Source organism: Salvelinus fontinalis, chromosome 10, assembly GCF_029448725.1.
Source record: "Salvelinus fontinalis isolate EN_2023a chromosome 10, ASM2944872v1, whole genome shotgun sequence".
NCBI lineage: Eukaryota > Metazoa > Chordata > Actinopteri > Salmoniformes > Salmonidae > Salvelinus > Salvelinus fontinalis.
The window spans coordinates 38491746-38514748 of NC_074674.1; the positions used below are offsets into that span (position 1 = coordinate 38491746).

The following is a 23003-nucleotide window of genomic DNA, read 5'->3' on the forward strand; positions in this document are numbered from 1 at the left end:
ACACATCTCCTTTGCATAGAGTTGATCAGGCTGTTGATTGTGGCCTGTGGAATGTTGTCCAACTCCACTTCGATGGCTGTGCGAGGTGCTGTATATTGGCGAAAACTGGACCACGCTGTCGTACATGTCAATAGAGAGCATTGCTCAATGAGCAAACATGCTCAATGAATGACATGTCTGGTGAGTATGCAGGCATGGAAGAACTGGGACATTTTCAGCTTCCAGGAATTGTGTACAGATCCTTGCCACATGGGGCTGTGCATTATCATGCTGAAACATGATGTGATGGCGGTGGATGAATGGTATGACAATGGGCCTCAGGATCTCATCAGGTTATCTCTGTGCATTCCATTTGCCATCGATAAAATGCAATTGTGTTCGTTGTCCATAGCTTCTACCTTCCCATACCATAACCCCACTGCCATCATGCAGCACTCTGTTCCCAATGTTGACATCAGCAAACCGATCGCCAACATGACGCCATACATCTACCTAGTATAGTTGAAACCGGGATTAATCCGTGAAGATCACAGTTCTCCAGCATGCCAGTGGCCATCACATTGAAGGTGAGCATTCGCTGAAGCCTGTTACGATGCCAAACTGCAGTCAGGTCAAGACCCTGGTTAGGATGACCCTAGTGAGCACTCGGATGAGCTTTCCTCAGACGGTTTCTGACAGTTTGTGCAGAAGTTCTCCAGTTGTGCAAACCCACAGCTCCATCAGCTGTCCAGGTGGCTGATCTCAAACGATCCCGTAGGTGAAGAAGCTAGATGAGGAGGTCCAAGGCTGGCGTGGTCACAGGTGGTCTGCGGTTGTGAAGCCGGTTGGACGTACTGCCAAAAATCTCTAAAATTACATTGGAGGTGGCTTATGAGAGAGAAATTAACATTACATTCTCTGGTAATAGCTCTGGTAGACATTCATGCAGTCAGCATGCCAACTGCACGCTCCCTCAAAACTTGAGACATCTGTGGCAGAACAAGGTGCACCTGTGTAAGGATCATGCTGTTTAATCAGCTTCTTTATATGCTACACCTGTCAGGTGGATTGATTATCTTGACAAAGGAGAAAGGCTCACTAACAGGGATTTTTGCTAAATAAGCTTTTTGTGCGTATGGAAAATGTCTTTAAATGTTGCATTGATTTTGTTGTATTGTTTGAGCATAAGAACACAGCATTAGAATAGCAGGAAATTGCCTTTAAAAACTGCAAAAATGGTCTGTGTATGTTTTTTCACCAGCTGTGCAATTAACTGTTTGATCAGACATCTTCCCACTATGTGTCTCTTTCCACCTCTCTAGGGGAGGAGAGGTGAGCAGAAGGGAGGAGAGAAGAGGAGAGGAGAGGAAATGCCAAGAGAAGAGAAGACAATAGTGTAGAAGCCCAACGCAGCGCAGAAACCACCCACAGGTTTTCTAACTGCTGTCTCTTCCTCTCTCGCCTCTGTTCTCTGCTAGTAGCACAAACCACACCACAGACAGAGGAGACATAAAAAGGTCTACAGTCTACACCTTGTACAGTCTACACCTTGTCTACTCAGTCTACACCTTGTATCTGGGTCTCTGCCCTTTTCCTGTCACTGGGAAGGTATTTTAGAACATTGACAAGGGCTGGGGAAAATCTCCATAATGCATTGCACAAACTCTTTGACAGTTATTCAAACCAAAGCACTCTCACGGTTGTAGAATATGAACCACAGTACAAAGAGTTGTGTTGGATTCTCGCAACTTGTTACTATCTTAAATACTGTAACTTTTACGACATTTATATCTCCCATTTTACTGATCCTGATCTATACACACACACACACCTTCTTAGCAGCCATTTACCTTAATGGAGAGGTGCTTGCTCTCGTGGAGGATCATCTCCTCAGAGACCACCAGAGTCCGTGTGGGGTTACACAGGTCCAGAGGCTGTACACAGTGGGCGAGAGGGTAGATTTAAGGGTTAGATTAACATTGGATTAAGGTTAGATTAAGATTAGGCAACATCCTAGGAATTAAATGAAGATTACATTATCCAGGGCAAAATACTGCTGTTAAATATTACTTCAAACACAATACATTCACTAATGCCAGTACACAATATTACAGCCAAAGTCATTAATACTGAAGTCTATACACTCCTATTACAGCCCAATATCATTCACAACACTCCTAAATATCACTCAATAGAAATAGAGATATAAATAGATACACGTTTCAAGTACACAAATATTTGGGAGGGATGTTATAAGTACACGAGGGAGCATATGGCTACAGTACCATCTCCATTTTGGCTCCAAGCTCCATGCTCTCTGCCCCACACCAAAGGGAATGATACAGGCTCTGCAGCTGGCGGCTCTCGTGTAGCTACAGTCGCTCCAATCTCTACAGAGATCCTCACCGTGTGAGCTGTGACTGCAGGAGTCTGTGAGCCGCTCTATAAGGGTCTCGCTCTGTGAGAAGGCGCTAGGCTAAAAGTGCTAGTGCAGCGGGGCTGGTAGCCACATCCTCTTGTGGACCAGGGCTAGAGAGTCCACAGGGCCGTTTCACTGTGTCTCAGAAGGGTGCAGCTGGGTGACTCAGTTAGTCAACAGGAAGTACTATTACAGACCAGTGAAGGGTCCTGGGTAGTTGGTAGTTCAACTCTGCAGTACAATCGCAGACTGAAAATGGGCATGAGGATGTAAGCATGTTGAGGAAATGTGGTTCATTCCAGTGTGTTTATGACAAGAGTCATATGTACACACATACTGTACCACAGAGCAGTGTTTCCCCTAGGTTTCTTTCAATAGGTAATACTGACGTGTAGTAAGTAATACTTGGTGATATCATAGAAGGAATACAATTTCCTCATATATTTTAGATATAAAATTAAACATTTTCAATAATATTTTTTTTTAAGAATGTGAGTCTGGTGACGTTTTTAAAAGGATATTTTACTCCAAAATGCATGAAAATTAAATGATGCTCTCTTCCTTAGAAACTCGATGACAGTTACATTTTATCTCTTGATCTAAATGACATCACCAGTCAGTTTTATATCAACCCAAAGCTAGCGTAACGTTACTGTATGTTAGCTAACAATTATTATATCCATCTATGAATAGGGTTGGCTACACTTCCAGGATTACAAAATAGCTAGCTAGTTACCTTGGAGTTAGTTTTTTAGACGATCTGATAAGAATCTGAGGAAGATATGTAACTCTTAAAAGTGTGTCTCGGCAGAAGTTGAAACAATAAAATGAAATCTATATATATTTAAATCGTTGGCGGCAATGATTTAGCAGAGGCGGTGAATATAGCGAAACACTGCTGAGGTGAGAAACTTTGCAACAAATTTGATGTGGTTTAGTCTGTTTTGTGTCTCAAAAGAAAATCCCCCAAAATGTGGATCCCACTGGCATTACCATCAATATTGAAACACCTGTATGCTTTAGGGCAGTGGTTCTCAAATCTATCCTCGGGGACCCCCAGACCTTTCACAACTTTCACAGTTTAAGCCTTGAACTAGCTCACCTGATTCATCTAATCACGGGCTCGATGATTAGTTGACAAGTTGAATCAGGTGTGCTAATTCTGGAATAGATCAAATACGTCTGGGGTCCCTGAGGAGAGGTTAAAGTACCACTGCTCTAGGGAATCAGATAGGGAGTAGTACCGTGTTTTCTGCATGAGTGCTCATCTATGGATTTTTTTCAGGATTGATTGGTGTAGTCATGGGTCATCATAGATCAACTTCCACAGTAAGCCAATCACTGTTCTCTGTGAATACATAATCTATCCACACAGCACTGAAAATAACAGGGTTAACTGACTCGATGGGCTGTAGGGGGCATTGGTGTGTGTTCCTACCGTATTGTGTTTTCAGCATTACCAGCCATATAGGCCAAAAGTTATCCAAATAAAAGGGGCAAAAAAAACCTAACGTCACTAACAGAGTGGTGGAAAGATGATAGTGGAAATATAGCGATTCACACACACACCTGAACAAAGATGGGGAAGATGAGGATCTTGGGTGCTGCTTTGACGTAGCCGTAGTTGCCGTGCGGGTTGCCGTGTGGTACATGGGAGCGTACTATAGTACAGTTCTGGTAGTTAGCAAAGTTGGAGGAGCTCTGGGCCTGCTGGTAGCTGGGTGGGGGTTGGCCAGAGAGGTGGGCATCGGATGCTTTAGATGTCTTGGCGTTAGTGGAGCGTCGTAGGAAGGTGGTCCGGCCTGCTAGACCTACACCCCCAGGTGGAGCACCGCCACCCCCTTGAGTCTGGGGCACGCTGGCTTGGCGCGGGTACATCCTCCCTGCTGAGAGACATAACACACACACCCCAAACAAACACACACACCCCAAACAAACACACACACCCCAAACAAACACACACACCCCACACACACACACATATTGAGAGTTAGCCTGGGAACATAGAAGTAGAATGAGTGTTGACAGAATTGCCCTGCCAAACCAGCTTGTTCATTAAAATCCTAGTCAGTAGTAAATGGCTTACCCAAGGTACCATGATTGTCCTGGTAGATAGGCCTCAATACCTGAATTAGAGACAAAAACATAATAGTCAATGGTTCTGTTATAACAGTTGACCAATACCATTCTGCAATAGATTGTTACAGGAAATGTTCACATGTAATGTATCCATCCCACCATAAAATAATGCCTGACATGAGGTGAAATTGAAGCAATGACAATGCAGACCAGGCATGTTGGGCATGGAAAGGGGCCACAGACGACTACTTTTAACCAGAGCCCTATGAGTAGTAGTGGCCTGAACCCAGGTCTATGGAGGGGGTGTGTAGTAGTGGCCTGTGCGTCAGCCCTGTGTGACATCACATTGTGTCCCTGCTCTGACCTATGTCTTCCAGGGGGGGGGTGCGACCAAGCTGGTCAGGAAGGATGCTCTGTTACCCCAAGCATCAAGGTTTTGGATTTAGTCTGACATTCTTTAGCCACTTACTTCCACCCAATTTTCCATCCACTCTCGCAGCATTCTTTCTTTCCTCTACCCTCCTTTTCCCTCTTCTGCAGTACCCGTCATCCATTCATCAACCTCTTGATGTACCCATATCTACTCTGTTCCCTATCCCTTATTTCATCCATCAACTCCCTCCTTTATACCTCTCTCTGTTCCCTCCTCTCCATCCTATCCCCCCTCTATCCACTCCTCCTGCCTTGACAACAGTCCACCTCCTTACCCTCCTAACTCCCTAACCCTTTCCATTCCTCTTAGCATTAACACACAGCATGCTCTCTGAGCCCCATGTCATATCATGTCTGCAGGGGTGAGCCTCTCTTATAAGGCAGACTGTAAGGGCTGCTATGCTGCCGGGCACACACACACACACACACACACACACAAACACACACACACTCAGGCAGCAGCTCACAGACTAACCGACAGCCCCACTGTCTCTAGGTCACTGGGTCTGAATGGAGAGCAGGGTATACAGCCTCCTTCACTTCCCCTAAAGGCCTTTTAAAAACCAGCTACTACGTCATAGAAGCCCACAACCACACAGTCAGCAATACTGCCTTTGATTGGCTGTGCAAGTTCAGTGGGAGAGATAATGGAGAAATAGGGAAAGACTTGAAGTTCTGGGTTTTCTGCATTCATTACTTCAGCATAACTGGTCCATTCTTCCAGGCTGGCAGATTATTGTCAAATGGTTGGGGATGTTAAGGAATCAAGTTCACAATACAGTGTGTTTCTTTTTCCATTCGGTGCACTTTATTATGTCTTTATCATAAAGAGCTATTTCCCTGTATACAGCATGTTACAGTGTGCATCATTTGATAGAACACCTCTTGAGGCCACCATGGTTTTCCCATATAGACGCTTGAATACTACTTACTGCTGCAGCAAATCTCAACTCTTGGTTGTATATTATAATACATTTATATTTTATTCAACTACCTATTTAACTATGTACTATATATACATATATACATATATATATATATATCCATATATACAGTATATACACATACAGTGCCAATCAAAAGTTTGGACACACCTACTACTTCCAGGGTTTTTCTTTATTTTTACTATTTTCTACGTTGTAGAACAATAGTGAAGACATCAAATCTATCTTCGAGCGTCATACCCAAGAAGACTCGAGGCTGTAATCGCTGCCAAATGTGCTTCAACAAAGTACTGAGTGAACATTTTAAAAACCTGTTTTTCTTTGTCATTATGGGGTATTGTTTGTAGATTGAAGAGGAAAAAACTATTTGATCCATTTTAGATTAAGGCTGTAATGTAACAAAATGTGGAGAAAGTCAAGGGATCTGAATACTTTCCGAAGGCACTGTAAACATCTTTGATTTACATAATGCACATTGTGTCAGTTTGAATTGCACAGATATTTCTCAGGTTAGAATGGCAAAGTTTATCTCTGATTTAGATGGCACGTAATGTATGTCAAGTAGAATTGGCATGAATCTATCCCAGGTTTGAATGGCACATACAGTACCACGAAAGTACCTACCCCCTTTCTAATTTTCTTAATTTTTGCATATTTTTGATACTCAATGTTTTCAGATCTTTAACAAAACCTAATATTAGATAAAGGGAACCTGAGTGAACAAATAACACAACAATTACATACTTATTTCATTTATTTCATAAACAAACTTATGCAACACCCAATGGCCCTGTGTGGAAAGTAATTTACCCCTTACACTGAATAACTGGTTGTGCCACCTTTAGCTGCATTGACTCCAACCAAACGCTTCCTGTAGTTGTTGATCCGTCTCTCACATCGCGGTGGAGGAATTTTGACCTTCTCTTCCTTGTTGTAACTCAGCGACATTTGTGGGTTTTCAAGCCTGAACTGCTCGTTTCAAGACCTTCTGCCACATCTCAATTGGGATTAGGTCTGGACTTTGACTAGGCCATTCATAAATTTGTTTCTTTTTAGCCATTTTCATGTTTACTTGATTGTGTGTTTTGGATCATTGTCTTGCAGCATGACCCAGCTGTGCTTAAGCTTCAGCTTACAGGCGGATGGTCTGACATTCTCCTGTATAACTCTCTGTTATAGACCAGAATTCATGGTTCTTTCTATTAAGGCAAGTCGTCCAGGTCCTGAGGCAACAAAACATCCCCAAACCATCACACTACCATCATTATAATTGACTGTTGTAATGAGGTTCTTACTGTGGAATGCAGTGTTTGGTTTTCGCCAGGCATAATGGGACCCATGTCGTCAAAAAAGTTATACTTTTGAATCATCTGTCCGTAGAACATTCTTCCAAGAGTCTTGATGATCCTCCAGGTGCTTCCAAGTGTTTTTTGGCAAACTTGAGTCAGCTTTTTATGCCTGGCAAAATCCTTAACCTGTTGGGGATGGGGGCGCTGTTTAGCTTCTTGAGAATACAGGGGGTGCTGTTTCGCATTAGCATAATTGCCTCTACAGACTAAACTGCCTCTTATTCAATTATTGCTGTTACTATATGCATATAACCATATAGCATTGGATAGAAAACAAGCTATGGTTTCTAAAACCGTTCCAATTGAGTCTCTGAGTCAAACACAGGTCATTTCACAGCACTTTCCCTGAGCCAGAAAAAGATTGCAAGATGTGTATGCTCGCTTCAAAGCTCTGCCTATATATGGTCACGCGACCTATGACCCGAATGACACTTCCTTCTTCTTCCTCTGGGTGTCTGGAAGACGTCAGAGGAGAATTTTTTTGTTTATCTTGTACTGACGTGAAATAAGATCTATTTCTTTAGCGTGACCGACAACTTCCGGTTTCTGAGATGCGCGTTTTCAGAGGTGGCATTGTCTTTTGTTATGCTGACGTTACGGATGAAAACTATCTCCGTGTCGAAGTTTGTTTGATACATGTGACCATATCACCGTAATGTATGTTTTTTCAATATAGTTTAATCAGATTATTAGAATTTTTTCGGGAGTTTTGCCGTGTTCCGTTCTTTGAGTTTTTTAACTTTGGACATGGACCGTGCCAGTCGACCAGTACCCAGGCTAAATGAAGAGGGGAAGTTGCCATTGTGAATGGATTGAACGACTCATCAGGACTAAGGACACCTTGATCAACATTCTGATGAAAGACCAGCAATAGTAAGACCCAATTTACGATGTTATTTCATATATCTGTCGTGCATGTGAACTGGTCGCGCGCGTCCAGCTGGTTTTGGCTGGCCTGGTTATGCTAATTAGCTAGTTATGCTAATTTCGCTATAAAACATTTAAAAAATCTGAAATATTGTTTGGATTCACCAGATGTTGGGCTTTCAATGTCTGTACGCTGTGTATTTTTTCTGAAATGTTTTAAGACAAGTAATTAGTTATATAACGTTGGTCTCTGTAATTGTTCTAGCTGCATCAGCACTATATCAGATTGCAGCTGCAATGTAGAACTGTGATTTATACCTGAAAAATGCACATTTAAAAAAAAAAAACTATGCTATACCATAAATATGTTATCAGACTGTCATCTTAAGAATTTTTTTGTTGGTTAGTGGCTATCAATATCTTAGTTTAGCCGAATTGGTGATAGCACCTGATGGAGTAAGAAACTGTTGGAGTAAGAAAATGGTGTCATTTTGCTAACGTGTTTAGCTAATAGATTTACATATTGTGTCTTCCCTGTAAAACATTTAAAAAATCTGAAATGGTGGTTTTATTCACAAGATCTGTGTCTTTCATTGGGTGTCTTGGACTTGTGATTTAATGATATTTAGATGCTACTATTTAATTGTGACGCTATGCTAGCGATGCTAATCAGTGTGGGGGGTGTGGGGGGTGCTCCCGGATCCGGGTTAGGTACTCTGTAGAGGTTAGACTATTTATGCTAATTTGGCTAATTTTTTAAACGGCTTCCCACAAAATCCTTGATCGTACAATATGCATATTATTATTATTATTGGATAGAAAACAGTCTATAGTTTCTATAGGAGTTGAAATTTTGTCTCTAAGTGGAACAGAGCCCATTCTACAGCAATTTCCCTGACATGGAGTCAGATTTGAGAAATGTTGGCCACTTTTCTGAAGTCATTTAAAAGGGCACTGTCGTTGCTATGACTATACGGACACTTCTTACGTCTTCCCCTGGATGCCTTTACGTGATGACGATTCCAACGGGGTCGATTGCGCGTTCACAGGCCCTACAAATGAAAAAAACCTTTAGCTAGCAAGTCTTTTCTTGCTGCGTAACGCGCGTGGAAGACACCGACCCTCTCCTGTTCCAAGCGTTAGTTTAGCCTGTTATATTTCTCCGGTCATCTTTTCACTCGTTATAGGAGTTACAAACATCATAAAGTAGTTAATTTAAAGCGTTTTATAGCAATTTATATCCGTTTAGTGCGATTTTGGGACATTTATTTTTGCAACGATGTGAAAAGTTGGGCACGCTTTTCAGTTCATCCCGAACGCAGTTGACATTTCCACATGGCAAGAGGACAGCTTTCCACCAAAAGACGATTTCTCCCAAGAAAGGATCCTTTGCCCAAGATAGTGATGGAAGAACAGCTCAAGGTAGGACATTTTTATTATGATAAATCGTGTTTCTGTCGAAACATTTTAGTGGCTTAGGACGCCATGTTTTTTGACGTAGCTTCGCTTGGCGCAAACTGTATTGAAAAGTAAGGATAAATTAAAAAATGTAATAACGCAATTGTATTAAGAATTAAATTGTCTATCAATCCCTGTCCACCCTATATTTTTTAGTCACGTTTATGAGTATTTATGTATAAGAGTAGATCACTGTCTAAGTGGCGCAAGGACAAATTCTGACCAGCTGAGTTACATTTCACATTGTCTAACCATGATTTTGGTGGCTAAATATAAACATTTTCGATCAAACTGTATATGCATGTTGTAATGTGATGTTACAGGAGTGTCATCGGAAGAATTCTGAGAAGGTTAGTGAAAAAATTAATATCTTTTGGCGATGTTGACTTTTATCGCTCACTTTGGCTAGAATCAATGCTGGGCTGCTAATTGCTATGTGCTAAGCTAATATAACGATTTATTGTGTTTTCGCTGTAAGACACTTAGAAAATCTGAAATATTGTCTGTATTCACAGGATCTGTGTCTTTCGATTCGTGTATGCTGTGTATTTTTACGAAATGTTTGATGATTAGTAGTTAGGTAAACACGTTGCTCATTGTAATTATTCTAGTCCATTTGTGATGGTGGGTGCAATTGTAAACTATGCCATCTACCTGAAATATGCACTTTTTTCTAACAAAACCTATCCCATACCATAAATATGTTATCAGACTGTCATCTAATGAGTTTTTTTGTTGGTTAGGGGCTATAAATATCTTAGTTTAGCCGAATTGGTGATGGCTACTGGTGTTGGTGGACAAATAAAAGATGGTGGATTATGCTAATGTGTTTTTAGGTAATAGATGTACATCTTTACATATTGTGTCTTCCCTGTAAAACATTTTAAAAATCGGAAATGTTGACTGGATTCACAAGATCTGTGTCTTTCATTAGCTGTATTGGACTTTAACCTGTTGGGGATGGGGGCGCTGTTTAGACTATTTATGCTAATGTGGCTAATTTTTTAAACGGCTTCCCACAAAATCCTTGATCGTACAATATGCATATTATTATTATTATTGGATAGAAAACAGTCTATAGTTTCTATAGGAGTTGAAATTTTGTCTCTAAGTGGAACAGAGCCCATTCTACAGCAATTTCCCTGACATGGAGTCAGATTTGAGAAACGTTGGCCACTTTTCTGAAGTCATTTAAACGGGCACTGTCGTTGCTATGACTATACGGACACTTCTTACGTCTTCCCCTGGATGCCTTTACGTGATGACGATTCCAACGGGCTCGATTGCTCGTTCACAGGCCCTACAAATGAAAAAAACCTTTAGCTAGCAAGTCTTTTCTTGCTGCGTAACGCGCGTGGAAGACACCGACCCTCTCCTGTTCCAAGCATTAGTTTAGCCTGTTATATTTCTCCGGTCATCTTTTCACTCGTTATAGGAGTTACAAACATCACAAAGTAGTTAATTTAAAGCGTTTTATAGCAATTTATATCCGTTTAGTGCGATTTTGGGACATTTATTTTTGCAACGATGTGAAAAGTTGGTCACGCTTTTCAGTTCATCCCGAACGTAGTTGACATTTCCACATGGCAAGAGGACAGCTTTCCACCAAAAGACGATTTCTCCCAAGAAAGGATCCTTTGCCCAAGATACTGATGGAAGAACAGCTCAAGGTAGGACATTTTTATTATGATAAATCGTGTTTCTGTCGAAACATTTTAGTGGCTTAGGACGCCATGTTTTTTGACGTAGCTTCGCTTGGCGCAAACTGTATTGAAAAGTAAGGATAAATTAAAAAATGTAATAACGCAATTGTATTAAGAATTAAATTGTCTATCAATCCCTGTCCACCCTATATTTTTTAGTCACGTTTATGAGTATTTATGTATAAGAGTAGATCACTGTCTAAGTGGCGCAAGGACGTTTTCTTTACCAGCTTGTCTACATTTCACATTGTCTAACCATGATTTTGGTGGCTAAATATAAACATTTTCGATCAAACTGTATATGCATGTTGTAATGTGATGTTACAGGAGTGTCATCGGAAGAATTCTGAGAAGGTTAGTGAAAAAATTAATATCTTTTGGCGATGTTGACTTTTATCGCTCACTTTGGCTAGAATCAATGCTGGGCTGCTAATTGCTATGTGCTAAGCTAATATAACGATTTATTGTGTTTTCGCTGTAAGACACTTAGAAAATCTGAAATATTGTCTGTATTCACAGGATCTGTGTCTTTCGATTCGTGTATGCTGTGTATTTTTACGAAATGTTTGATGATTAGTAGTTAGGTAAACACGTTGCTCATTGTAATTATTCTAGTCCATTTGTGATGGTGGGTGCAATTGTAAACTATGCCATCTACCTGAAATATGCACTTTTTTCTAACAAAACCTATCCCATACCATAAATATGTTATCAGACTGTCATCTAATGAGTTTTTTTGTTGGTTAGGGGCTATAAATATCTTAGTTTAGCCGAATTGGTGATGGCTACTGGTGTTGGTGGACAAATAAAAGATGGTGGAATATGCTAATGTGTTTTTAGGTAATAGATGTACATCTTTACATATTGTGTCTTCCCTGTAAAACATTTTAAAAATCGGAAATGTTGACTGGATTCATAAGATCTGTGTCTTTCATTAGCTGTATTGGACTTTAATGTGTGAAAGTTAAATATTTTAAAAAAATATTTTTTTTGAATTTCGCGGCACTGGTTTTTCAGTGGGGGGGGGGGGGGAGTGCCGCTAGCGGCACGCTGATCCTAGACAGGTTAATGTGTGAAAGTTAAATATTTAAAAAAAAAATTTTTTTTGAATTTCGCGGCACTGGTTTTTCAGTGGGGGGGGGGGGGGGGGGCGGTGCCGCTAGCGCCACGCTGATCCTAGACAGGTTAATAGATGAAGCATGAATTCTGCTCTGTATCAGAGAATTCCACAGGAGAATGTCAGGCCATCCGTCTGTGAGCTGAAGCTGAAGCGCAGCTGGGTCATGCAGCAAGACAATGATCCAAAACACACAAGCAAGTCTACATGAACATTGGAATGGCCTAGTCAAAGTCCAGACCTAATCCAAATTGAGATGTTGTGGCAGGACTTGAAACGAGCAGTTCATGCTTGAAAACCCACAACTGTCGCTGAGTTAAAGCAGTTCTGCATGGAAGAGTGAGCCAAAATTCCTCCAAGTCAACGTGAGAAGACTAATCAACAACTACAGGAAGCATTTGGTTGCAGTCATTGCAGCTAAAAGTGGCACAACCAGTTATTGAGTGTAATTACTTTTTCACACATGGGAATTGGGTGCCGCATGACTTTGTTAATTAAATAAATAAAATAAGTATATACTTTTTTGTTATTTGTAAACTCAGGTTCCCTTTACCTAATATTACGTTTTGGTTGAAGATCTGACAACATTCAGTATCAAAAATATCAAAAAGGGGGAAAAAACTTTTTCACGGCACTGTATAGAGATCTTCAGTGTATGTCAAGGTCTAGATAGTGCCATTAAGGGGGTAGGGCAGGAGCATGGGATGGACCATGAGCCTCTGCTTCCCCACCAGTACCTGGCTTCCTGGGTTGATGGGGGCCAGGATGATGTAGTTATCCCCGTTGGACGCCTTCACTCTAGTCCCCTTCAGCGTGGCTGTGTGGCTCTGGCTATGGGTCTGGGTCCTGGCTTTACCATCCACCTCCTCTTCCCCCCTTCCTACGCGCCCCCTCTCCCCCCACGCCCCCCCTACCCCTACCCATCCTAACCCTCCCCCGCCAGCCCCCTCAGAGCCGTTGACCAGCACCCGGCGGCTGGTCCTGTGGTGGGCAGGGAGGGGGGGCACGGCCGGGGGGGACATGTCCCGCTCTAGCCGGTCCTTGGACCTGTCCCGCCGCCTGGTGGGGGGCGAGGGGGCATCATAGCTGGAGGAGGAGGGCTTGTAGGAGGGCCGGTGGATGAGGCCCTCGAAACTGGGCTTGGCGGCCGGCCCAGTGCGCCATACCACCACCTTGATCTCATTGGAGCTGTTTCTGTAGAGGGAGGCAGAGAGGGAATGTGACAACTGGTCAGGAAGAGTGTAAAGGTAAGCTTAGCCAATGGACGCACGCATAGAGACTACGAGCCACAGTGCCTATATAGGGTTTGCTGTGAATGGATAGCACAACCCATCAAACTTCAGAATGTAACATGAGGTGTTCTTTAAGTGTTGAAGATAGTTATCCCTGTCAAAGTCCACTACTTCCTCTGTGTCTCCCTGCCTGTCGTACCTGATGGCATGGGCGACCTCCACACATTTCCACTGTTCTACAGGCTGACCGTTGAGCTGCAGCACAGTGTCCAGCTGCTGCAGACCTGCCTGATCCGCCGGACCACCTTGGGACAGGAGAGAGGGCAGAAGAGGGTCAAACAAACACACACATATACACACACACACACACACACACACACACATAGTTACACGCACGAGCTTCTACCTACTAATTTACATGCAAACCTGATTTGACCACCTCAAAAAGAAGGGAAGAAGGGACTAGAGAGAGTCAAATATACACCTGTACCCATACATCTAGACCAACACACACACACACACACACACACACACACACACACACACACACACACACACACACACACACACACACACACACACACACACACACACACACACACACACACACACACACACACACACGGGGAGTGGAGAGCCTTGCCTGAATCGACAGCCTGAACCCTCACTGGGGAGTCAGAGCAGATGGTGAAGCCATAGCCGTCCTTTCCTCGAAGGATGGTCACCTATAGAACCCACAAACAGACATAACATCACCATATAGCATTATTAATTCATGTCTATATATGTCCACGGAATGAAATGCAAATACTATATTTGAAAAGACATCTACAGCAAGCAGGAGCAGTGATGAACAACATGTGAGCATATGCCTACAGATTAGAGAGATGTTCTCTGGCCAGGAGCTGAGTGTGTCAGGATGGAACGATTGTGGATGCCAGCCACACAGATTAGCACTGTGGCCCTCATTAAAGGTGGCCGGCGCATTGGTGTTGATCTGATGCCAACTGTTGGCAGCATCCGCACAGAGTAAGAGGGCAGGCACACACACACATGTACGATGCCTGAAAACTTTTTGTCAGAACTCCAGGAATAATGACAGTGTGTGTGGTCCAAAATCAACAGTGCTCCGCTCCAATACATTGTTTCCATCTCATCTGCTGACAATAGGGCATCTGAAATCTCTACACAGACACACACACACACTTTATATTATAGCTCTCCAGCTGAACATAAAAAAGACTGAGTACAATGTTGCTTCAAAACTCTTATCGGTTTTACATCTCCCACCTTTTAGTTCAGATCAGGATGGTAAGAGGGTAAACTGATCCTAGATCTGTGCCTATGAGCAACCTCTACCCAGAGAGCATGTCTAAAAGACTGGCATCAAGATGCATAAGCGTATTAACTTGTTTAGATTTGATAACTACAGTACAACCCTCAGTAGCCAAAGGAGGCTGGTATAATGGTCTTAGGGACAGTTCCTAGAATTCCTTGACGGATTGCCCTTCAGGATTGACCCTCTGTAATCTAGTGAGATACAGAGTCACAGTCCATAATCACTGGTGACATCCTGTATGTCACCCCAATGCCATGTCACCGCCCTGGTGACAGCCAGGTTGACCTCTTCATCCTGCCGACTGACAGGCTGTGGCGGGGCACACACAAACATGTTTGTTTTTTACGCTTGTTTTTGACAAGACAAAAACAAGTTGATGAACACATTATGGCAATTACTGACCGACTTTCCACCTATAAAAATACATGATAATATTGATTGTCTTTTAAAATGTTTGATAGATGATCATCTTGATAGATAATCTGGTTAGTGGAGGACTTGTCACCCTGTCATGTCAGAGTAGTTGTCTATCTGGTGTCAGGGACAGACAAGGATCAGAGCAACATATTGTGTGAGAAGACAGCGTACTACATTTGGCAGCGTACTACATTGCTGCCTGCCATAAGTTGAGGGACAGTGTCTGACAGACCAATCAACCTGCACATGTACTCAACTGTATGCTTATTGTTGAATGTATGGTTATTTTGACACTTGGTTATTGTTGTTACTGTTGTCCCGTTGACAATTTTGATTCTTATTTTTATATTGTAAATATCCAAAATAAGCTTTGGTAATATGTACATTGTTACGTCATGCCAATAAAGCAAATTGAATTGAATTGAATTGAATTGAATTGAGAGAGAGAGAGAGAGAGAGAGAGAGAGAGAGAGAGAGAGAGAGAGAGAGAGAGAGAGAGAGAGAGAGAGAGAGAGAGAGAGAGAGAGAGAGAGAGAGAGAGAGAGAGAGAGAGAGAGAGAGAGAGAGAGAGAGAGAGAGAGAGAGAGAGAGAGAGAGAGAGAGAGAGAGAAAGAGAGAAAGAGAGAAAGAGAGAAAGAGAGAAAGAGAGAAAGAGAGAAAGAGAGAAAGAGAGAAAGAGAGACAGAGAGACAGAGAGACAGAGAAAGAGAGAGACAGAGAGAGAGAGAGACAGAGAGAGAGAGAGAGAAGACAGACAGACAGAAGAGACAATGAGACAGAAAGAGAGGGGGAAAAAGAGAAATGAGATGGACAGATGAAGAGAAAACGAGACAAAGAGGCAGATGAGGAAATAGAGAGAAACGACAGAAGCAAATAGAGAAAGACCGGGTGAGAGTCTACGGGAGACAGTAAGAGAGGAGAGAAAAATAAATGAAAAAAGAGTAAGGGAAGGAAAGAGTTGGGGGGGCTCTGTAGGGGCTAGGTTGGCAGTCAGTAGGGGAGGGAAGATAGAGTAGAGGGGCGGTGGGAAGAGGGGATCGGGGGGTGGGGGGGGTAGTGTTAATGAGAGGTGCCCCCTGGCCTTTTTGAGCGTGGGACCGGACCACTGGGAGACCAGACACACACCGACTGGCACCCAGGGCCTTACAGTGGGCACAAGGTGGTTACACACACACGTTGTTAATAAAGGATCCCTCATTCCTGGTCTCGCATCTCCCATGCACTAACACACACGTCCAACCTTCAGGCCAAGGTCGGAGAACCAGCAACAATTGCCTGACAGGCAGCATTCACAGCATTTGTTCAAGGATGCTATTCTCCCATCTCCAGTTCGCCTCAAGAGCGTCTACAGCCTCAATCTCTCTCCTTCCCCTCAAAAGAGAAGGTTACAAGCCCAGTATGAGTATGAAACTACCCTTGCTCGCTATTTAGAGCTACTCAAATGAGTTGTACAGGGGTGTATTTATGTAACTGATTGCGTAGGAGTGTGTGTGTGTGTGGTGACTCGGAGTGGTGTTCTGTTGTGTCCTGTGAGATGTGCAGTGTTTGTGTGTGTGTTTGTGTGTGTGTGCGTGCGTGCATGAGACCGAATTTTCTCTCTCTGTTGCTTTGCCTCAGCAACCTCATTTAAGACACTATCTGACTATGAGAACACAGCCAGGAGCCAACACACTGTCTGTCTGTCTGTATGTCTGTTAGTTTGTCTGTTTGTCTGTCTGCTGTGTGCTTCTGCTCAGTTTGATGCCTCTCCAGTCTGTCAACCTGATGTGCCTCAGTCATTTCACTACTGACCTGCACAGTTGCACACTCTCACACACACAAACACACACATGCACAAACTTACACAAACACACAGGCACGCAGAACTAAAGCAAAAAACAATCCACCCCAATGTCTGTTTGTGTGCTGAACACTACAGCACTAAAATTCCAGAAGGACAGCCCCGGTCCATTGTGCAGGGCCACATCTGGGTCACTGTGGTTTGGTGACAATGTGTCTCGTGGCCTCCAGAAAAACCAAACTCCCTGCTAGCCCAGCATTATGTCCATGTCAACACGCTGTACTGACGTGACACCATGCAAACTCCAAGACAGAGTGTCTTAGGCCAAAGTTGATTTGGGTTGTTAACCCCAACTGATTGCAAACTGTTAGATAAGATGGGCTTGTGCTATGTCTATAAGCCATAAGCTTCAGACTGTATGGAAGTAGTTTTGAAGTGAGGATAACAGACTCCAGACTTTGGGGTGTTATTTTTAAGCCTGCAGGACTGGAGGAGTCTCTCTCTTTATTTTCAATGTATCTCTTCATCAGATCTGACTCTTCTCTCGTTATGGATGAATAATGCAGGTGAAAGAGACCTGGTTCTTCAGTCTCAGGAAACAGGGAAAACACTCTCTCTTTTCATCCTCTCGTTTCCTACAGTGGTTTCCTCCTCATCGCTTCCCTTACATGTCAGATACTATAGGACTGAGCTGTCCAATGGCAAACACTTGGCTATATTAGTAGCGCTTAAAGGCTTTAATATAAATTCCAGAACTTTTCTTCTTTCTATCTATCATTGTTCCAGTGCCTTAATCCAATTTTACTTTCCTAAAAACATATACACAGGTAGTTTCAGTTTCACAACCAATTGAACATTGTCTGTTTCCTACGTCATTGCTCTTCTATCATTCATTTCCCTTGTTATTTTCCATGCTATCTAATGTATTCTCTTTCTCTTTGTCAGTGTTGCAGTCTTTCCAAAAGAGCTGGCGACACACAGAACCCTATTTCAGCACCCGTCCCGCTCCCCTCCCCTTCTCCTTCCATTTTCCCTCTCTCCCCGTTCTCCACACATCCATTCGCACACTCTCCTACCCCAAACCCTGTCCTCTCCCTCTTGTCTCACTCACACACTTACCTGACACTCTCCTACCCCAGACCCTGTCCTCTCCCTCTTGTCTCACTCACACACTTACCTGACACTCTCCTACCCCAGACACTGTCCTCTCCCTCTTGTCTCACTCACACACTTACCTGACACTCTCCTACCCCAGACCCTGTCCTCTCCCTCTTGTCTCACTCACACACCTGACACTCTCCTACCCCAGACCCTGTCCTCTCCCTCTTGTCTCACTCACACACTTACCTGACACTCTCCTACCCCAGACCCTGTCCTCTCCCTCTTGTCTCACTCACACACTTACCTGACACTCTCCTACCCCAGACCCTGTCCTCTCCCTCTTGTCTCACTCACACACTTACCTGACACTCTCCTACCCCAGACCCTGTCCTCTCCCTCTTGTCTCACTCACACACTAACCTGACACTCTCCCCCCATTTGTCACACGCCCATGTACAACACATCTCTATCTCGCCCACCCTCCCTCTCTCCAGGTGATTGTCTAGGGGGACAGACCTGAGGCAGTCTAGCAGTGATGCAGATCCTACACAGCCCGTGGATGGTATGCATGTCTGCAAGCTCCTCCTGAGGACAGACACACTGTGGATGCTTCTCTGTCTACCGTCCTGGATGGTTCCCTGAGGATGTTCCTCTAGAGTTCCTCTGCTCTTCTCTGGGTTCTCACAATGCTGTATGTGCTCTTCAATGTGTGGTCCAAGTCTGATCCCAGACCTCTCTGTATGGTGGTTCTCTAGTCAGGATCCTCTATAGTCCAGTCAGTATGGTTTGTGTTGATTGCTGTCCTCTATGCAGCAATCACTAGGTATGGTCCTATCTGGATGGTCAACAGACAGTCAATGAGATGCACTAGAAACAATGATCTGTATGTGGTCAGCGCAGTCAACAATTAGATCCTCTATGAGTGGTCTTCAATGCTTCAATGTTCCCTTCAAGCCTTGTGTATGGGTTCTCAGAGTGCTGTGTATGGCTCCTCACGACACTGTCCTCAGAGTGCTGTGTATGGCTCCTCACGACACTGTGTCCTCAGAGTGCTGTGTATAGCTCCTCACGACACTGTGTCCTCAGAGTGCTGTGTATGGCTCCTCACGACACTGTGTCCTCAGAGTGCTGTGTATGGCTCCTCACGACACTGTGTCCTCAGAGTGCTGTGTATGGCTCCTCACGACACTGTGTCCTCAGAGTGCTGTGTATGGCTCCTCACGACACTGTGTCCTCAGAGTGCTGTGTATGGCTCCTCACGACACTGTGTCCTCAGAGTGCTGTGTATAGCTCCTCACGACACCGTGTCCTCAGAGTGCTGTGTATGGCTCCTCACGACACTGTGTCCTCAGAGTGCTGTGTATGGCTCCTCACGACACCGGGTCCTCAGAGTGCTGTGTATGGCTCCTCGCGACACTGTGTCCTCAGAGTGCTGTGTATAGCTCCTCACGACACTGTGTCCTCAGAGTGCTGTGTATAGCTCCTCACGACACCGTGTCCTCAGAGTGCTGTGTATGGCTCCTCACGACACTGTGTCCTCAGAGTGCTGTGTATAGCTCCTCACGACACCGTGTCCTCAGAGTGCTGTGTATGGCTCCTCACGACACTGTGTCCTCAGAGTGCTGTGTATGGCTCCTCACGACACCGGGTCCTCAGAGTGCTGTGTATGGCTCCTCACGACACTGTGTCCTCAGAGTGCTGTGTATAGCTCCTCACATTACCGTGAGTCTGCCTAGCACTGTCCGGTCTTCTCTGCTCTGCGGAGAGAAGACGAGCGCTGTGCTCGCGGTGTGTGTGTCCGTGTGTGGGGGCTGGCGTCACAGAGGCGAGACTGGTGCTGGGTCGGCCTGCTCCAGCCACACTGCTCTTGGCATGGCTGCTCATGGGAACTCCACTCAGGAGAAGAATGGGAGGAAGTGCCCCCTCACCCCCCTCCTCCCCCCACCCTGAGCTCTGTCCAGGCCAGCCTGTTTTGCGCCGGCCCTCGATAAGCCCAGAACAGCTTCCTGAGCCAGCAGTATGGGGCTGGGAGAAAGAGGTGACAGAAACAGCTCACATACACACAGACTTCTGATCATACTGTAGAGGTGGAAGCAGAGAAGAGCACTGGAAATGAGCACTCTTATATACATAACATGTATGTTGTGCATACGGAGGTGGGAGAGAGTTTGTGGATGCTCAATAACACAGCCATGTATAATAGACACACTCCCATATCTTTATGAATTCCACCTACGCCATATTCACCCACATACACTAACAATAAACATCCAAGCAACTTCTTGTGGTGCTACTTTTGCACTGAAAGATGAGACACGCTGAAAAGATGAAGGCTTAAAAGCCATGTGAAGCAGTCCTACCGTCTTTGACAACAGAACACCGTCCGTCATTTTCAGACTATTCTACATGTTGAATCGCCACCGTTCGTCCACATAAAGCATGTGATCTACTGTGCATTGCCGACTTACACTACATGACAAAACGTTGCTTCCAGAGGCAGTTTGGAGCTCAGTAGTGAGTGTTGCAACCGAGGAAAGACGATTTTTATGGGCTACGCAATTCAGCACTCGGCGATCCCATTCTGTGAGCTTGTGTGTCCTACCACTTCACAGCTAAGCCGTTGTTGCTCCTTGAAGTTTCCACTTCACAATACCAACACTTACAGTTGCCCAGGGCAGCTCTCGCAGAGCAGAAATCTCTTGAACTGACTTGCTAGAAAGGTGGCATCCTATGACGCTACCACATTGAAAGTCACTGAGCTCTTCAGTAAGGCCATTCTGCTGCTGCCAATGTTTATTTATGGAGATTGCATGGCTGTGTGCTCGATTTTATTCACCTGTCAGCAACGGGTGTTGCTGAATTAGCCAAATCCACTAATTTGAAGGGGTGTCCACATACCTTTGTACATAAAGTGTACATGATCTTATTGTTATGGTGTTTCTGCTGCCTCCCAGCTAACAACACATGTTCCCACAACTTTAGAGAACGTTCCCTTAAGAGCCTCATTATGTCATTAGCTAACGTTTTCATGTTCATGAATGTTCCCATGATGTGCAAGGAATGTTTCCAAGAGACCATTCCCTTAATGTCAAAAATAACTTACCCAGAACGTGCTTAACATGTTCTCAGAACTTAAGATATCAATGTTCTAGACACATTTCATGGAAACTTTGCAAGAATATTTCTGTGTATCAGTTGTCAGGATATCACCTGATTAAACCAAAGAAACATTCTCCCCCAAAAAGTTATGGTTTCATTACACATTATTACTGTTGTCCAGCCGATCAAGACCCTGATTGATGGACCACTGATCCATTCGTAGCTCTTTGTCTGTTGGTAAGGGATACTCACACACACAGTACTTTTAACATGCAGGTTCCAAATTACATATTCAACACACATGATTACTGTAACGGCTGTCTAATGCCTCTTCCTCGGATGAGGAGGAGGAGTAAGGGTCGGACCAAAATGCAGCGTTGAATGTAGACATAATGAATTTATTTGACAAGATGAACACTGACACGAACTACACTTGATAATTAACAAAATAACAAACCAACGACGTAGACTGACCTGAACATAAGAACTTACATATAGACACGAACAGGAAAGACTACCAAACGAATGAACAAACGAAACAGTCCCGTGTAGTGCAACGGACACAGACACAGGAACAATCACCCACAAACAAAGTGAGAACAGCCTACCTTAATATGGTTCTCAATCAGAGGAAACGTCAAACACCTGCCTCTAATTGAGAACCATATCAGGCAACACATTTAACCCAACATAGAAACACATAACATAGAATGCCCACCCCAACTTACGCCCTGACCAACTAAACACATACAAAAACAATGGAAAACAGGTCAGGAACGTGACAATTACATTATGCATGTTCATTTATACAGTCATCGTTCAACAGCCCTCACCTGGGATGAGAACTCACAACCTCTTGGTTCATGATCTTCCTGCTACGCCACCAAGTCTGTGTCATGTATTGGTTAATCCATTGGTTAATGTATTGGTTAATCTGACTAGTCTCATCATTGATTCGATTGACTTATTTCAGTAATCCCTTAAGGGCTTTCAGTACAGTTGTGTAATGTTGGTGGGGCATGTTAATCGGTTTTAATGATACTCCTGAATCCCTATGATCTGTCAAAGTTTGAATTGAGTGTACTTTTAACAGAGCTGAGATTTACTTCAAAGGTCATCCACCCTATTACACCTATCAAGTTGTTTCAGATCTATACAAGTGCTTAGGGAGGAGGGGTACGGTTTCTTTTGGACAGGACAGGGCCTCACTATACTGGCCCAATAAGCACATGTGCTAGAGATATCCCTCACTGAGACATTGGTGAGGGTGTTTGACATTGTTACTAATGGCCTGGGTTTGAGATCTGCTAGGGCAGGGTTTCCCAAACTTGGTCCTTGGGACCCCAAGTTGTGCACGTTTTGGTTTTTGCCCCTAGCACCACACAGCTGATTGAAATAATAAACAAATCATCAAGCTTTGATCATTTGAATCAGCTGTGTAGTGGCAGGGCAAAAATCTAAATGTGCACCTCTTGGGGTCCTGAGGACCGTGCTTGGGAAACGCTAGGGGAATCACCCCACTCTCACATTCTTAGCAAAATATGTTCATGTAATTATTTGTCAACAGTTGCAACACACCTATCTGATCTAATTAAAATTAGTTTCTCATTGAAAGATGGGAATCTTTAGGAGTTCCCCTTGAGCATGAATTAATCCCACTTCCTCATAAATGATCGGTATTTATTCAT

At 43.8% G+C, this 23003-nt stretch overlaps 1 protein-coding gene across 4 annotated transcripts in view; it reads right to left on the bottom strand.

The window, feature by feature from the left end:
* The window catches only part of LOC129864126 (regulator of G-protein signaling 3-like), a 271563-nt gene that overhangs the window by 174481 nt on the left and 74079 nt on the right, over positions 1–23003 (bottom strand). For 3 of the 4 annotated variants that reach the window (XM_055936752.1, XM_055936755.1, XM_055936756.1), the window contains 6 exons: positions 14223–14304; positions 13779–13884; positions 13085–13541; positions 4485–4524; positions 3968–4284; positions 1830–1913 (listed from right to left, as the gene is read on the bottom strand). In XM_055936752.1, the coding sequence (XP_055792727.1) occupies positions 1830–1913; positions 3968–4284; positions 4485–4524; positions 13085–13541; positions 13779–13884; positions 14223–14304 (1086 nt within the window). Of the gene's footprint in view, positions 1–1829; positions 1914–3967; positions 4285–4484; positions 4525–13084; positions 13542–13778; positions 13885–14222; positions 14305–18732; positions 19998–23003 lie in introns of those variants that run through there. The other variant, XM_055936753.1, reaches the window with a different exon arrangement.